This window comes from Serinus canaria, chromosome 7 (genome assembly GCF_022539315.1).
Source record: "Serinus canaria isolate serCan28SL12 chromosome 7, serCan2020, whole genome shotgun sequence".
NCBI classification, from domain to species: domain Eukaryota; kingdom Metazoa; phylum Chordata; class Aves; order Passeriformes; family Fringillidae; genus Serinus; species Serinus canaria.
Genome location: NC_066321.1, coordinates 19,950,381 through 19,968,068, shown reverse-complemented (window position 1 = coordinate 19,968,068; position 17,688 = coordinate 19,950,381). Strand labels below are relative to the sequence as shown.

Here is a 17,688-nt window from a genome sequence, read left to right as displayed (position 1 = left end):
AAATGCTCAGAATCTCCCACGTAAAACCACCATTTAATTAATTCAGTCAAGAAAGTTGAGTGTTTTCCCAGCTAGAACACAGAATATTGCTAGAAACCCATATCCCCTTTTTTCTTTAAGCATACTGTTGCGCCCCGGGAAGAGTTTTCTCCTGGAGGAGACTAGTGGAAATGATGGTTTCAGAGGTTTCCCTATGTGCAGAGCTGTTACAGGTAAGGAGGGGCCACGGCAGGGATGATTAAGTCCCTGGCACACGAGCATGAGAACACTGATTATCACAGCCCACAGCGTTTAATATCTGGCGATGCTGAACGAGAAGACTGGATGCACTGAATGAGCTCAGTACCAAGCAACACAGTCACCCAACAAAGTTTCATTTTCACAATAGTTTTAATGAATAAATGCAGCAATTCTTTCAAAAAATTAACACAAACCAAGATTAACTTTACAGTGCAAGACTGAGCTAATTTGCATACAAAATTATTAACCTCAGCATTTTGATAGTGTACTACTTTTCTGTAGTGATTCACTTCAACTTAACCAGTGTGCTCGCAATGACTTCAGTATAGTAATGAAAATACCAAACACAAAATTGTCTTGTGCACTTCTATTTAAAGCAAAAGTTATCAAAGATCAAATTTTTAACTATGATTAAATATTGTAAATCAAACCATGGTGCATTTGTGTTTTCACCACAATCCTTTGGGGTTGCAGGTGAAGAGGTAACTACAAATATTATACAGCAAGTTGCTCTGGTAATCAGAATTCTGTTGGTAGTTGAGAACATGAAAGAGACTTTATTACAATAATATGTAAAATACCTAATAGACTTTGTAGAAAACAAACTGTTAGCTTTTCTTCAGAAATACCACTTGCAGTTGTCCGATGTTACTAAAATCAGTTGAGTTAGTTAAAAGATTTAAAGGCTAGAATGCTCAGCTTCAGACCTGATTTTTTAAAAGCCCTTGCTATAACTTTCAGCAGTAGTTTAGCAATAGCAAAGCAATAGCTTCAAGTGTCTCCCTTCTAACATTTGTACAGGCCCCATTTTACATTATGTAGCATTTCTCACATCCTGCTGCAGGGCCAAAGAAGAGAACAGCTCTCAGTTCTCCTCACTTGTAGCCCTGCAGATTGAAAGGTGTGCCAGTTATCAACCTGCATCTTTGTAAGGAAGAATAGGGGCCTGAAGGTGCCCAGAAGCTTGAGTGGAATAGGTAACCCTACTGATCTGACACAATTAAGACACAATAATCCTCCCTCAGACTGTCAGTTTAACTGTATACAGCCCAGTCTGTAATGTACTTCTATTAAATTATCTACATTAGCTTAAACAGCTTATGAAACCATTTTGTTTTGCAGAACTTGGCTAGGGAGATAACAGGGGAATCTTGCTCAGCTACAACTAGAGTAGCATGACTTCAATTTCCAACATCCTACCTATCCCCTTCACTTGTGGTATCTCACCTTCTGCTCTGCACAGAGATAGTAAACTAGCAAAAGCTACGCTTATTGTTTCTGAGATGGATTATGCATGTCTGCTGCAGAACAAAACTCAGAATTACAAACAGTTTAATTAACTGAAAAAAGAATTGGTTCAATGGCTTTAACTGCATCACTCCAAAAATGCTCAGGAATGACAGGGATCGAGGTGCAACACAGATGTGTATGATTTGAACAAAGCTTGTACAGTAGGCATTAAGTTGAATTCCTAATTGGAAGGACTCTCTATCTGAAATGTAAGATTCATTCCCCTCTCTATCTTCCCCTGTCTGATTTGTCTTTGATTAACATATTCTGGTTATCATGTTTATGTTATAGTGTGACTTCCAGTTAACTACAAAAACGAGGCCAGAAGCATATCACAAATGCAAAGGTATTTTCAAAAACCGTTAATTCCACTTATTCTTACTTACTCCTGAGAAGGCAGTTTATACTGTCAAAGTAATAGAGATGCCCTATTACAGACAAATTTTAAGAATCTGTTTATTAAAATAGTTTCATTTACAGCTGTATCTGACATACCCAAGTCTGAGATCTTACAAAGGCTAGAATGTTCATACTGTGTTTTGGTATGACCTATAGAAATACAGGCAAATGCAAGACTAACATTTCTCTACTGTACACAAGCCAATGCTATTTTTTAATTCACAATGATCAGGGCAAGGTAAGTTTTTCACATCTATTATATATTCACATTACAACCAAAGAAATAGAACTGATGCCACATACCTGAGATACGTTATACCAGTAGTAGCAGTTAAAAACACTTTTTAAAAATTTTTAACCCTACAGAGGTGTGATTTATACAGCTGAAAATACCACCTTGATGTAGGCAGTGTATATAGGCAACATATCTAACTTTGCAAAATTAAGCTTCAGCATGCTTAGGATAAAAGTGCCATACACTTGCAAAGGTGTAGCAATGAGCTCAATATTTCTTACACGAGTTTTTTTCATTAATCTGTCAAATTGTATAATGGAAGAATGTTCCAGTGAGATTTTTTAATAGCTTTTCTAATAAAATTATTTTTAATAATACAGATTAATACCAGATGTGATAGCTGTGGCATTGATCCGTATAAAAACCAAATTATTGTTCCTTTGACTTAGCTCTGAAAGCAGTCATAAATAGAAAGTGAAACAAATGAAGTGTGACCGTTTTTTATAAGTGCATGTTTGGGGGTTTTGGTGGCTGTTGTTTTTTTAATTTCAGAAAAGCTTTGTTACACTCAAATTTAAAATTACTTTTACATATCAGAAGTGGCTCAAAATCATAAATCAGGTCTTCTAAATTCCCTTTACAGACAAACCTACATAGGAGCTGCTGAGGAAAAAGCTACATACTCCGAAAAGTGGTCATGTCCTTTGGCTCACTGCTTGGCACACACCAATCATCGGCTTCATGGTTTGCTTTATAATGTTTCCAGGCTGCTTTGTTGTATACAGGGAGTCTTTCAATTGATTCTGTTGATAATGCCTGTAAGGAGAAAAGGCTCTAGCTGATGATTCTTTTTAATTGAAATTGCCATAACACAACAAGGAGCTCCGTTAGCAGTTCAGATTAAAGCTGCTGATAAATGTAAAATTATAGTAGAGTGTTACATCATACCTTGATGTAAATAATTGCATCTGTACCATAGCCTTCTAAGGAATACAGTTTCAGGTCTCCTTGGAAGTACTGTGCATACAGACGTGATATGGGTAAGCCATAACCAAATCCAGCCTGATCAGGAGAAAACATATACTTCCATTAATTGCATTAATCAGTGGCATTTTCTGTTTAAACTTAATGGGTAAAATAGACAAACTAAGCATGATGTTTGACAGTAACAGGAGTTCAGGTGTTAACTATTATGCCCTCCCCCAAGCTATTACATACCCCAAAACCAGAAGAATGCATGAATGATTGTGATTATGAGAAAACTGTTTTGATTCCTTTGTCAGGCAGGGCTGGTAGGTAACACTTCTTGCAGTATGGTGGCTTTTTGAGGAGATGCCATTGGAGAAAACTGCTGTGTGTCTGCATCATGCTCATGGAGCTACAAATCTTAAGTACTCAGAGTTCTTAAGTCAAATACACATCATCATCATCATATATATAAAAAAGGTTCAAAACACAACATCTGTGACTTTGCAGCTTATACTGAAATTCTACCAAGCCCTGGCTGCAGTAGTGGGACAGAGCCCTGAAGTGTGATTTTTTTGTTTAAATACTAAATATTTTGTTTAAACACTCATTTTTGTTTACACTTTAGAGGTAATCTCTCAGTGAGCGTACACAACACTCCTCTGTAAAGATCTCATGTTTAGTAAGTTGCAGAGTCATCTACATGCAGAACTACATATATTTTTAAATGATGCAATGTGGGAGAATAAATACAGGAAAGCTGTTCAGAGATTCTAATTTCTGAGAGCTTAGGCTTTATTTCTTGTGCATTTATTACATTCACATGAGACTAAAGTGGATTCTTCATATGCCCTTTCACATCTGTGTATCTTCATCCTTGCTGGGGGTTGGTACAATTGACTACACAAGACAAATGAACTATGGCCTTAATCTAAAGTCACTGCTATAATTATTCTTCCTTTCTTTCGGTGGCTACAAATATAATTCTGAATCCTGCTCTCACTGCAGTATGTGCAGCATAGCTACATATTCTGCTTGAGGTGGCTGATTTTTAGATTTAGTAGAGAAAAAAGTTTTTCAGTTATTTTTTGAAAAATACTTTAATTAAGCAAAATTCAAATATTACTCAATGTAATATTTATAAAGTCAGCATTTCATAGCTTTAGCTAAGTGGTTTTTGTGACAATTAGACCTATCCAGGATACCATGGTATAAAAGTCTTGCATACCAAAGGTGTAGCTCGTGATGTCTCAACACGAGGACGTGGTGCTGTTGAATACATATAGTTGAACAGTCTGTCAATTTTCCTCATAGGAACACCACCACCACGGTCACTCATCTGGAACAAGAAGGAGCATTTAGCTTTATATCCCTGAATACATTTTTATAAAAGACAGCTTCTCTCAAACAGTAAGCCAGAAAAAATTATGGTTAAGTATTATTTGAAGGTGTCCCTAGTAAGTTACAGATATTCTTTAATTCTCACCTTCAACAATGACCAAAGAGAGATGAATCCTTCCCTTTCATCCTTTATCCAAACCATTAAATAAAATACTGCCAAAAGAAGCATTCAAAATCTCTTGGAGAAAAGGAAATTCTGCTTGAATTGTGCATTGCTTTTACCTTGTTCATCACACACTTTTGTCTGAAGTCACTATCTATACCTTTTAGCAAATGCTACATTCTCTGTGTATTTTATCTTTATTCCTCAAGAATACTGCCATTTAAATATAATTTACTAAAACCTATTACTTGAAGGAGTAAGTCAAAGGAGTTGTTTTACTACAGTTTAGTTAGACCTATGAAAAATGCAGTGCTTGCAGTTGGTCTTTGAAATCAAAGATAGATATTGTACAGAAAAAAGAATAAGCTGCAAACTGTACTTCAGGAGGTTTGTTTTGTGTGGAATATACAATATATATTTCCCTTGCTTCAATTGTTTCACACCTGTATAGCTTTGTCATTATCACTTAGAAAATGTTGATGTTAGAATTGTATAAAGGTGCTACTTCATTTTTAGTCATGGCTGCTTCTAAGTTAGGCAAGACACAAGCAAATACAGGATGCTGTTGCAGAGCCCTCACTGTGACCAGCCTCTTCATGAGACAGTATGTGAAATTCCATAAGGGTTTTTTTACTTACATACATCATCACATACAATCTATGGATGGAACCAGATCACCAGCTCAAGTTACTAATATGCTGCTCATGACAGGAAAAGAAGACCCTAATCAAAATAACTTTCAGAATAGTAAAAAAAAAAATTAGTACCTTCACAGTTAAATCCTCATTCCCCAACGTGATGTGTACATGGATTGCAGGATAAATGCATCGATCAGCATTATGTTCCATGGTGGCTCTCATTGCATTCTGTAATTTCCAAGTACAACTTAAATCCTGTTCACTTTGTATATTAACTTAAAATATCATTTAGTAGTTATTTTTATCATGTATTAAAGAATCAGAACAAATGTATATTGGTTTAGAAGGGGGTTTTTATATTCCTAGTTAATCCAGTATCAGTATATATTTAGTTTATTCGAATAATGAGACTTCAAATATTTAATTTTTTTAAAGGAAACATGAATATTTAATGTATAGCATTTGTGTTCTAGAATTCTTTATAATGGACATAGTACATGCAATATGACCCAAAGTCCAAGAAAAGTCTAGGACTAAACTGCCAGAGAAAAGGTCTGTAGGACGTGGTACGTATTTTACCAGATTTGAAAATACACAATTTATGAGATATCTTACTTGCTTTATTAACTAATGTCTTCATACATTTTAAGATTTAAGCTGTCTATTCAGAAGGTATTCAGTGGCTGTGTTAGAGATACATCTTCCAAAGCTGTTCATTTTCTATGCAGTTTTTTTTCTCTAATACTACAGGGTAGCTGTTTAGCTGCAGTCAAATGACAAGAAGTTTGCACTTGCAAAAACATTCCATGATCTAGAATCAGTGTGAAAAGTCAAAGCAATATAATCTTAGTAAACAAAAATGTATGAAAGAATTGTGTCATTAATGGTAAGTGCACAGACCTTGAAAAGTTCAAAAACCATGTGATAGAGATGTGATGGCACGTACACCACTTGCATAGGCTGTCCTGGTGATTTAGCTGGAGAGAAGAGAGTCTAAATAACTAAATAGCAAATGAGATGTCTTTTATTCATTCCCACAGTAATTCAAAATGTGAATTTGTATTGTTAAATTTAAAGAAGGAAAATTTGAACAGAAATCTTTTGAAAAACTGTATGTTAATCAAAAGTCATAATGAAGATTTTCAAATTTTGCTTGCTGCTTTAGAAATTAATCTTAAAACCCACTATGGGATCACTGACTAGGGCATATCATAGTTGCTTTCAAATAACCTCCTCATAGGTATCACAAAGATGGAACAGAAAGTCTTGTATAAATCTTTGACGTGTCACAAGAAATGCAGAGAGGGTGAGATGCAATAATGTCAGGTGAAGAAACATGAAATCTTAGCGAGGGAAGGAGCCTGCTAAAATTTGTTATATCAACAGCTGTAGAATCAAAAACTTCTACTCTTGTCAGTTTTCTGATTAAAGGGAGGAATGGGAAAAGCACTCTGCCAGATTTAAAAAACCCCAGTAGATATAGAAAACACATGAACTATGTGAAAAGCAGAACATTTCACCACCAGCTCATTTAGAAGTCAACATGATGTCCAAGAGCATGCCTTGTCCACATTCACTTACAATTCAACTCTTCAAGGATAAGTTCTGGAGAGCTCATGTAATATAAATCACAAAGTCTCTTAGCATTTTCATAGCCATCTATAATAAAAAACACAGGAAGTTACATTTCCCCATCCCACTTTTTTTTTCTCCTTTAGGATCTGACAGAAAAAAAATATTTGAAAGTACTGTGTGCTGTCAGTGAGAGTTGTACTTTTCAGAAAAACTGCATTTATAGGAAAAAGAAACAAAATTGTATTTCATTACAAATAAAACTTCTGCTCCTGGAAGGCAAGAACAAAACAATATATGCATATCAGGATGTGTATTTACTCTTAGTACAGACTCTTGTTTAAGTTTTCAGGATTCTTATAATCTGAATTTACCTCTAATGACCTCAACAACGTTGCAGTTAGGATCAATGCTTCCAATATGTTTTGGATGAGCTGGATTAATTTTCCCACCAAACAGTAAAGCTGCCAAAAAAGAAAATATCATTTAATATCCAGCATAACTTTATCATTTTAGTCTGTGTCTTCCATTTTGCTAAATAAAAATGTATAGGCAATCTATAATTTCAGTCCTCACCATACTGAAAAGCCTATTAATAAATATTTTAGGAATTGTATGAAGAATGAGTTATAAATGGCAAGACAAATAGTATACTCCTAAGTGGCACCTTAGTACATATTAAGCACTTAAATATTAAAGGAAAATACAGTTGACGTGGTACAGATATCATTCCCCCTCCTTTTGACACCTACAGTGTTGATTAAGGAGCATTCTGATTGAAATGCGACTCATGTAGAAGCGGTCTAAAAAATACTGCACGTTCTGAGAGGTCACTGGATCAATGCCAAAGCTTTCCTTGTATTCTATGACTCCTTGAGCCATCGTAGGAATTACATCATTGTGGCGATTCCGGATTTTTATCACAGTATCTGTAAAACTAAAACAAATATTTTGTTACTATTTCACTTTCAAGGGAATTTAATCCTCGAGCAAATAGTTCCTGTCTACAAAAATGAAGACTTACAAAAATATCACCTCTGCCTCCTGCAGGAAGAAGGCAGGTCAGTCTTTACAACACGTTTCAAGTGACTAGCATTGAAACTATCAGTAATCCACTATTTTGACTGTTTATAAAATTATTACTTATTTATTATCTTGATTCTGCCAAGAATCAATATTTTAAATAAAGATATCAATTTAGAATGATCTTGATATCTGCCAAGAGAAAGAGAAAAGTGTGCCAACTGTTTTCATGCAGAACAACCCATGCCTGTCAAATGGCACTTCTGGTCAGCCAGCACAGACCAGAGCATTCTACAGAATGACATTATGCTGAAGTGCTTTATTTCCTGTTTTAGTGTACCCTCCTTTTAGGGACAGGGGATGACATTGCTGCAATTCTTCTGTAAAGATTTGAGATAGGAAATTTTTTTTTCAGCTATTGGTTTTTTTTGCCAGATCTCCAATACAATGTTAACAAGATATACGTGACAGCAAAGCCTTACCTTTGAATAGCCCCTGAATCTTCTGAGCTTTTGTCCTTAAAGTCAAGAATCTCCTGAAGACTTTGGACATACCTTTCAATGAAACAAAGAGGATAAAGATCAATTCTAAGATGCCTCCCCAGATCTCTCTGGTTAGCAATTTGTGGTCTTCCAATGTTGCGTGTTTCCAAATCATTCTACCTGTCTCCCTGTGAATTTTGTTAGATTCCTTTGAATCCATTTATGTTTTCTTCCAAAATTTCCAGAGCAATGCATTCAACAATTTAATAAGAATGCATAAAATATCATCTTTGTGTTTTAAACCCAGTAGGTGATCACTTATTTGCAGCCTCTGTGTGTTCCTGTTAGTAGAAAAATCTTTCAATTTGTGCATTATTTAAGTATTTCTGCCATCCCTTTCCTTAGATACGTATTTTCCAAGCTGAAGAATTCTATTTGGTTTCTCCTCACGTAGAAATTGTTCCAACCCTCTGATTATCCTTCTTGGTCTTTTCTGTTCAGGATGGAGCTGCATGCAATTCAGGGGAATAATGGGCTAACACAGTGGTACAATTATATTCCTACCCATTGGTTATTTAGTTCCTAATACTGTTTTCCTTCTTGCCATCAACTGACATATGCAGAAAAATATTCCCAGTAGCATCAACATTTCTTTTCCCATTATAAGGAAGCAAGCATGCAGGAGAGGAGGGTCTTCCCTATGTTCTACTTTGCATTTGCCCAAATGGAACTAATTTCCCATTTGATCAGTGTCATCTAGTATCATGAGAAGGTAAGCATTTGTGTTTCAGTAAGAATTCATTAAGATATCTTCATTGATAGCTCTTTTCATATTCAGTCATCTAGTCAATCCCACTTACTGGCAGATTTTGGCAGATGAATTTAAAAGCCTTTACAGAAATCCTTGTGCCTTTAGCAGTTGCCAAGCAATCTCTTTGTTTGGCTTTCATCTTTAAGAAGTTTATGCCTAAGTTCCTTACTTGGAAGCAAACTTTACATTTCAAATAATGTCTTTTTTACTTTAATACCTTCATGTTCTCTCTGCTGTTTTATGTTTTGGCTTTGGGAATTTCCTATTGCTTTTTCTTCATATTTTCTATACCTTTACTCTCAGTCTGCAATAACCTGTCCTGTAAATGGTTTCTGCATGTTTTGCAAACATTTTGTGCCTTAGTTTCCTTCTGTTTTCTTCAACTAGTTTCTTCGCTAGGTAAGTTCCCTATTAAACACCATTCTGGTGGATTTTTGTTTAAAAAAAAAAATTGATTCCTCATACATGAGTGTGTGAAATACTAAATGATTTTTTAATTCCCTTGTGGTTCTCTAATTGCTCCTAAATGCTTTTTTCCCCACATCTGTAAATTTAGTTTCTGCTCACATTGGTATTTTTAGCATCTCAGTATTAATACATGATGTTCACATAACAAACCTATGAATGTCCTTTCAGTAGAAGAGAGTGACTTCCTCCAACCTGTGTATATGCAGGAGGTCACCCTTCAAGGAATGGAATGTCACTGTTCTTACCAGCTCTGCACCAGCTGAACTGAAGGTGTTCTTAGGAGGTTGTCTGGAAGCAAGCTGATTTCCTTCATTATGTTTGCCAATCTCACAGGCAACTCTTGTCGCAGAAACATAAATGAAGTCTTTTCACAAGCATTTTCAGATCCTAAGACCAAAATGACATCAGAATGAAGTCAATACTATGGCAGAGAACTGCACTAACTTACTTTCTTGCATAAGAGGCCTATACCTTGATTTCAAAGCAGACTCCACCAGGCTGGTAAGCCAGTGTTTCTTTCATGGCAGCAGCCCACTTGTATTTCAAAATTTATGGCATACTGAAAACTTCCTGTTGCAGTAATGAGAATCTTCAAAATATGAACAGAAACTAATGCAACAGTTACAGACCTATACTGTTCAACTTTAAATATGGCTTCTATCCAAGTATATTGTTCATTTTATTTGCAGCAAACTCTAACCAGCACTGATCAAACAATGTCATTCTGAGCGTGTCAGAGAAGCAAATAAAACCAGCACAAGAATCTATTTATGAAAAGGATGCTTGAGAAAGTATCATAGTCCCATACACCCTGCTTTTCATCACTGATCTTAGTGAATTATCATAACCCATCCTCAGACACTTTCAGAATATAAATTCAGTAATAGAGATCTCATTTTCAACTATATCTGTTATAGTTTAAATTCAGTCTTACAGGAACAGAAGTCAGGTGAACGAATTCACATGAATAGTGAGAAAGAAATGAAAGTAGGACAGCTACTCTGCTTAGCCATTAGGATACTAATACATTTAAATTTTCATATTTTTAAAAGCTAGAAGTGAAAATACTGCCTCTTTTGATAACCGACCTGTCCTTTTGTAAGAACAAGTGTCATCTGTGGGGGTGGCAATTCAATGTGGTTATTAAAATCAAGACCTGCCTGCACTCCCACAGAGCTTGTTTTCCTAGGTGAGAAAAGAGGGTGCAGCGTGGGGAAGAGACTAAGAAATGCTGTACTTCATTCCCAGCCAGACTTCTTTCTAGAGTTAAAGACTGTCACATAAACAGCAGCTGAACTTCCTAACCTGCCCATCTGCTGCAGTGAAGTGTATACTTCAGGTCTGGTGTTTCACAACATGTATTTCCTACAAATTAACTCCTGGATTACTGCTCAGTTCACTTCTTCCATTTGGCAAGTTGGGGAAGAAGATTAAAGGAAGGGATGAGGAAAGAAAAAAGGAAGCTGGGACTGCCTTAAAAATGAAAAATCTTTACCACATTGAAATAGAGCAGTTTACTTTAAAGCATGCAGACTCAGACACATGATAAACTACACTGATGAAAGAATGTCAGTTAATAAAAAAAGTGAATAATTTACAAGAAATTCCTCCACAATGGCACTTACCAGCATTATGGACTGTCTACATATGATCTCTGCCTAGACACCTTTCATTCTTCTCCCTAGTCAGATTGCACAGGCATGACTGTTACTGGCCTTTCCCTTTTCTTGGGTAAAATTCCAAGAACAAATCAGATTGGAGGTATTAAACTGTACATACAATTGTTAAATGCCTCATATACTCAAAAAATTACATTTCACAAAATAGCTTTTGTATCTGAAGGCCTTATCTTTGCAATCTTGGGTCAAATATGGAAGGCAGTATAGAGCAGGCAAAATGAACAGGCAAATGACTTTTCCCATGTGCAGCTACAGTCTGTATCTAGGCAAAGAATGGGTAAAACTCCTACAGAAAATACTGTGGTCTTATAACCCAAGACCAGACCTGAATTTGCTTACAGAATATTTCATTTTAAGTTAGCTTTACCAGATTTTATTATTTCCTCTTTGACTGTTCTCACTCTTTCAAAAGGAGAAAAAAATATCCTTAATGAAAACACCATTATAATGATTATAATGGCTACAGAATGTCTTACAGAGAAATACTCTCTCTGTCTTGCAGTCTTTTTTATTTCCATCTTTAGTTTTTACTCTCTGTAAAGGATCTGTAAAGATTAAATCTGTAAGGATTAAATCCTTAAGCAAAAGAGAGGAAAAAAATATTGTAGAAGTTTCAAGATTATTTTTACCTTATGTTCAGGTACTAAGAGCAAAAAAGTAGCCTATCTTTTGACACAAGAAAATAGTGTGACTTGAAAATAAATATTGATTTTATGGTAAGCATTTTATCAGTAGTGGTAAAATAATACAGGTCAAAGCAAACTCTGAATTGCAAGCTTCTTTGCTTAAAAGTAAAGCAGCAACAGAACATATGGTGGAGTTCCTGCAGGAATCTGGAGTTTTAAATGTCAGATACATTTCACTGCCACAAGTGAAACACTGACTAGATAGATGAAGTGACAGCAGATAATTGTGAGAAAATCTTCTTTGTAAGTCTTCCTGCTTATACAACGTTTGGGGTTCTAGGATTAATTTCCACTTAGGTTTTACTTGCAAAACTTTAAAAAGCCATGAAACTATTAACTAGTTAAATATACAACATGTAAACATGTATGCACACCAAAGTGCCTTGGGTACAGAAACAAAACATACTATAGAATGGCTCCAACCTCAGGCTTTGAAAAGGTGTCTCAGTGTGACTTACACTACCCTTCTCTATGTGGTCTTTGCTCTGAAGCAGAATAGAACAATTCCTGTGATCCCTTTTATTTCCAAGCTGACAGTCAAACCTGGAGCATTAGAAGTGGTTTTGGCACTGAGTGTAGGATCGAGTATCTTGTTACTGATTTACTCAGTTTCAAGACTAGATTCCAAACCCTCCAGGATGGCTCCAGTCTGCACCCTGTTCTTTTTCTCCCACACCTTTTAAAACGGCAACATTTGGCTAGGCTGTTTCCGTAGGGCACAGGCTAAGTGACTGAGCAGTGATGACTGTTCCAGCCCCTCGGTGCCAGCTGAGGCTAAACGCTTCACGTGTTTGGAAGATGCCTTTAAAAGGCTGCATGCTGCTCAGCAAAAGGCTTAACCAGTCTCACCTGTTTGAGTCACTGCTCTAACGCTACCAGTTGTCACAGCTGTTCCCATCCTCTCCCCAACACTGCGGGTTCTGCAGAAAAACACCCAAGCCTGGTGGTGCCAAAAACTGGAGTTTTCAGCTATGTTTCAACCTTGCCCTAGTCGCGGTCTCCGGGAATGAGCCAACTGGGCTCCCTTGTCCCAGAAGGAAGCAGAGCCCTTTTCTGCCATAAAGCACAGCATTAACAGATAAGCAACAGCCGGGCAGCGGTGACGGGGTGAGGGGTCGTGGCCGTCCCGCTCCTCACAGGCACCTGTGGGAGGAGGGGCAGCGGTCGAGGGCGGCTCGCCGGGGACTCACCGAAGTCCAGAAATTGCTTCATGGAGAGCGGCGAGGGGGAGAAGCGTGAGTAGAAGTCCACCTGCTGCGGGATGTTGCCCGGGGCAGCGCCGCGCAGAAGGGCGCGCAGCAGCCTCATGGTGCAGCTCTGTCCCCTCAGCTCAGCCCGGCCCGGCCGCCATTTCCCGCCGCGCCGCTCCCCCGGCCCCTGCCCAGGCCGCGGCCGCCTCCGCCGCGCCGGCGGGAGGAGGTGCCCGAGGGGGGTGGGTGTCTCCGCCCGGCCCGGCCCGCAGCGGCGCGGGGCGGGGGAGAGGGCGGCTCTGAGGGAGCGGGGCGGGGGTGCCTGGAGCTGTGCGGCGGTGCTTCAGGCGGATGTGCAGCTGTCCCCGGCGCCTTAAGGGCCCGACGAGAGGAGGCGACGCTCGTTTCGTGGAGGAGCCCGGCCACGCACAGGTACGCGACGTTACGGGTGTGGGGGCCGGGACCGCGACCGCCGGGGCCGCGGCGAGGCCGAGAGATGCCCGTGCACCAGCGGCTCTCGCTTGGCATTGCGGTGCCCGGGGGCTCGGCCACGTGGGCTCAGCGCACCCGGGGCTCCCCCTCGCCCTGGGATGGAGCCATGGCGGGCGGCGGGGGCTCGGCTCCTGCTGTGGGTGAGCCGCGGGCCGGAACGGGAACTGTAGGACTCGCAGAAGGGTCGGCGGGGGGGCAGAGCCTCACCCGAGGCCATCGGCCGGGCATAAACAGCTGAGTGTCTTCTCGCTATGGCACCTGTGTCTGCCCAACTGCGGGGTGCGCTGGGGTTTCTTTCACTTACCAGAAAAAAGATAATCAAACAAAAATCACAGGGGAAGAATAGGGCTTCTGACTTTACAGATGCACTCCTGATCGGTCAGCAGGGAGCACAGTATGTGTCTATTGGTAGAAAAGCACTTGGGCTGTGTGTCACAGTGAATCACTTTACTGCCTGTTAAAATGCAACATGTGAGGTACCAACCTGTGTATTGATTGGTTTATTGTCCTGCTCTGGTAGAAATATCTAGAATACTAACAAAAAAAGGCCGTCAGTAGTGATTATAAGTATTTCTGATAAACTTACTGCAGTATAGATGTTGAACACATCTTTGACTCCAGGCTCTCATCTCCATCAGATAGATTTATCAGCACAGATAAATTTTGATACCTGGTAGCTTGAGCTAGGTGCCTCAAAAGAGGGACCCCCAGACAAAGAAATTCCTGGGCAATTATTACAGTCTAAACTCTGCACACAACAGTGTGGACCAATAGCATAATAGAGTCTGGGCTCTTCTTGACTTTCATTGCTTTGCTGTTTTGTTACCGAGTGTTTGCCACATGGTCATCTTCACATCCTCTTAGGTCTGTTTCTGTGGTAATTTCAGTCAGTTCTGTAGTCCATATTATAATGTGGTTGCTCCAGCTATTTATTTTTGAGTAATTTTTAAATTACAGTTTTGTCTGTTCTAACTATTAATAATGTTTAAGCTGTTAGTTCCAGGTTTCACTGTGATCCATCTTTGACTAAAGCAATTTAGCCATATAGCTCAGCTTGCTATAACAATTCTAGCTACTTATGCCAAGCAAGCACTTAGCTACTTTCAAATAATATTAATTTTTCAGTAATTCTACCTTTGTTTTGGTAAGCATATCTGATTTAATAATTTAGTATTTGATACGAGTTTAACCTCATGCCCTAGCAGAGTTTGAAGGCAAGATTCACTCTGTTAGCTACTGCATAGGCCATAATTCACACTCAGGCACAGAGGTGTGTACATCTATACCTGCATGCAGTTACTAGGAAAGTTCCCCTTGAGTTCAGTGGAATGCATCAAATCCATTTACATTTCTCAGCAGGCAAGAGTTGCTCCTCGAGGGCTGTAGGGGGATGGTCTTTCCTGTATGGCAGGCTCGAGGGTTCATTGGCTCCAGGTGGTGTCCCACCTGGAGAGATGCTGGTCACAGCCTGCTGGGGTGTGGGAGAGTTGGAAGGGCCTCTCTTGGTACTGCTCTTTATTGGGTCAGAAGATGCTTGGCTTTAGTCAAAAATATATTTCCATCATAGACATAAACATAGTGGAAATTTTGGGTAAGAAAAATTACAGTAATGCAGTGGTGCAGTTTCATTAGCACTGCAGCTGAGGGAGGTAACTCCTGAAATCCTAGAGCAGGCCTGAGGAGGTGTGGGGGGGAATGCACCATCACAGTTCCTCTAAGTCAGTTCAGGTGCTCCACAGAGTGACAGTATGGTCACCTCTTGCTTCTCTGCCTATATACAGGTTAATGCTATGTTCCAGTTGCAATTGGAGAGAAATTTTTGGTTGCCTAATTATTATGGTTTTGTTAAATGTTAATAATATGTATCAGGAAGGCCTCTTCAACAGTGCCATCCAGCAAGTTATTCTCCACACTACACCACACTGAAATACTGTTAAATAAGAAGCATTATCCCAATTTACCTTTTGCATTTCAGTGGGCAAGGTGCCCTTATGACCTTCCCTTATAATTATTGTTAACAATAGATTTTACCCACAGTTAAGAAACATATATAGTATGGAATGTGCTATAGTTACCATATTGATTAAAATGAAGAATTGAGGGTCTCCAGCGTTTGGGAGCTTGCTGATGTGTGAATCAAATTTGGTTCATGCTGGCAGTGGTTGCTCCTGCAAGAAGGATAAGCAATCTTTTGATGGCTAACCTGATCTCCAGAGGAGATGTTCTGGTATCATTCCCAGTGCCATTCCTGAAAAGAAAGAACAACAGTATCAACAGTGGATGATGCCCTGCATTAGTTTGCTTTTTCTATTGTCGATATTAGTATTTGCCCCATACATTTATTAAATCAACTTTTCAATATTGTTTGGTTTCCTGTAAACAAACCTGGTACCTGTGACTTGTCTATGACATGATAGTGGGGGTGGGTATCCTGTGGCATCCACTAGAGCAGTTCTGATACAGCAATCACAATAATCCCTGCTTTATTGGATTCCCCTCATTTAAGGTTGTCTTATTTCTTGTTAATGTTGCATTGAAATACAGAAAACATTAGATTCAGTCAAATGTTCCAGGCTCCAAATGCAGTTTCCTGAACTGCACCAACAGTATGTGAGAGTGAAGCAGGATTAGACTGCTTTTTTCATCTGGTTTGTAATCTAACCATACCTTAATCTTTATGCTGCAAACTGAATGGCTTGTTCTGCTCTGGCCAGGGAGTGGTGGCTAATTGGGCAAACAGACAGCTTGTCTGTCACTGCAAGACTTCTACAAATACAGCCTGTCAGCAGGTTTTGCTCGTTGCTGCTTGTAGACCACTCCTGGAACACCAAGGAGCTCATGCTGCTCAAGTTTGTAATAGTTTGGAACTTCTACTTGAGAATTGCTGTGCTCAAATCCATTTTATGATGGCCTCTCAGCTGTGAGCCAGCACTAGTTTAAAGCAGTGCCTACAAGCAGCACACAGAGTCTTTGTAAACTGTTGCAATTTCTTATGACGGCTCTGGATTGGCTTCACCTTTTATATGTATATATTACTGTGTTGTTTGGTGTTTCAGCTTTACAGACATGCCTTAAAAACTGGCCTTTTGCCTAAACTTATCTTTGGACAGCAGTCCCCAGGAACAAGATGTGGCAAAGGCTGCCAGAGGTTAAATAAATCATTGTGCACTGTAAGCTAGGGACCATACACAGTCATGTAAACAGAGAGCACTTTTCTCAGAAAAAGTTGTGCAGGATGAGCAGTCACAGAAATGACTGTGGATAAAAGAATGGTGGATAATTCTTTAAATGCTGTTTTCAGATAAGAACTGCTCTATTTACCTAATAGTGTTTCCTCATCTTGTTTAAACAACCGATCAGATCCTGATCCTTGTAAACCTGTTCTGTTAGAATATTGGAGAAAATTTTGAATGCTCTTTCTCTCCTAAAACCTGTTTCTCTCATTGATGATTTTCTAGGAGCTTGCTCTGATGTGATTCAGTGTGACACTGGCCAGAGCTCTCATGTACTAATTTCTGTAAATTCTTATGCAAACCAAAAAGGAGAAATGTATTATTTTCATTAGTTTGTGTTTTTCCTTCTCATATTCATGCTTATTGGTGTTGTTGAAATTCTGATACATCTGGATCAATAATTTAAATGGGACAGAACAATTCAGACCTCAGAAGAACTGAAAACACAATGTTTAGTTGAATTTCAATTTTATTTATTTTTTAAGTTCTAATGTTGCAGGGTGTTACATAGAAAGTTTCTTGTTTGTTAAGGTGTTACTGGAAGTCATCAATTCTTGGGTGCTGCATGTACTAGTGCTTTTTTCCTTTTCCTTAATGAAGCTCTTAATCTGAGCTGCTCCAAAGTAGATGCAGCTCAGATTAAGAAAAAAGCTTAAATTTCCAGGTATGAGTATCCATGTAATATTTCTTTCTTTTCTTCAGTGGTTTATATGTTTGGCTGCAATGCCTGCACAGTCACCTGGCCCATCTAAACTGTTTGTGTACTTAACTTGCACAAAT

At 38.8% G+C, this 17,688-nt stretch overlaps 1 protein-coding gene across 1 annotated transcript; it reads right to left on the bottom strand.

Annotated features, from left to right (window-relative positions):
• Window positions 1-371: 371 nt before the first annotated feature.
• PDK1 (pyruvate dehydrogenase kinase 1) lies at window positions 372-13,389 on the bottom strand. The gene is made up of 11 exons (XM_009087995.4): window positions 13,184-13,389; window positions 9,874-10,015; window positions 8,350-8,421; window positions 7,597-7,781; window positions 7,219-7,308; window positions 6,854-6,931; window positions 6,173-6,249; window positions 5,402-5,500; window positions 4,359-4,469; window positions 3,113-3,226; window positions 372-2,980 (listed from the first exon to the last, which is right to left on the bottom strand). The coding sequence occupies exons 1-11, from the start codon at window positions 13,299-13,301 to the stop codon at window positions 2,840-2,842; spliced, it is 1,227 nt and encodes a 408-aa protein (XP_009086243.1). The 5' UTR covers window positions 13,302-13,389; the 3' UTR covers window positions 372-2,839.
• Between the last annotated feature and the right edge of the window lie 4,299 nt (window positions 13,390-17,688).

Bases quoted from the DNA above. Each gene is read 5' to 3' on its own strand.
- PDK1 (XM_009087995.4), bottom strand. From the start codon at position 13,301: ATGAGGCTGCTGCGCGCCCTTCTGCGCGGCGCTGCCCCGGGCAACATC. The intron at 3,227-4,358 runs GTATGCAAGACT...TCTCCTGATCAG, and splicing joins CATCACGAGCTACACCTTTG to GCTGGATTTGGTTATGGCTT. The intron at 2,981-3,112 runs GTATGATGTAAC...TTCTCCTTACAG, and splicing joins ATGCAATTATTTACATCAAG to GCATTATCAACAGAATCAAT.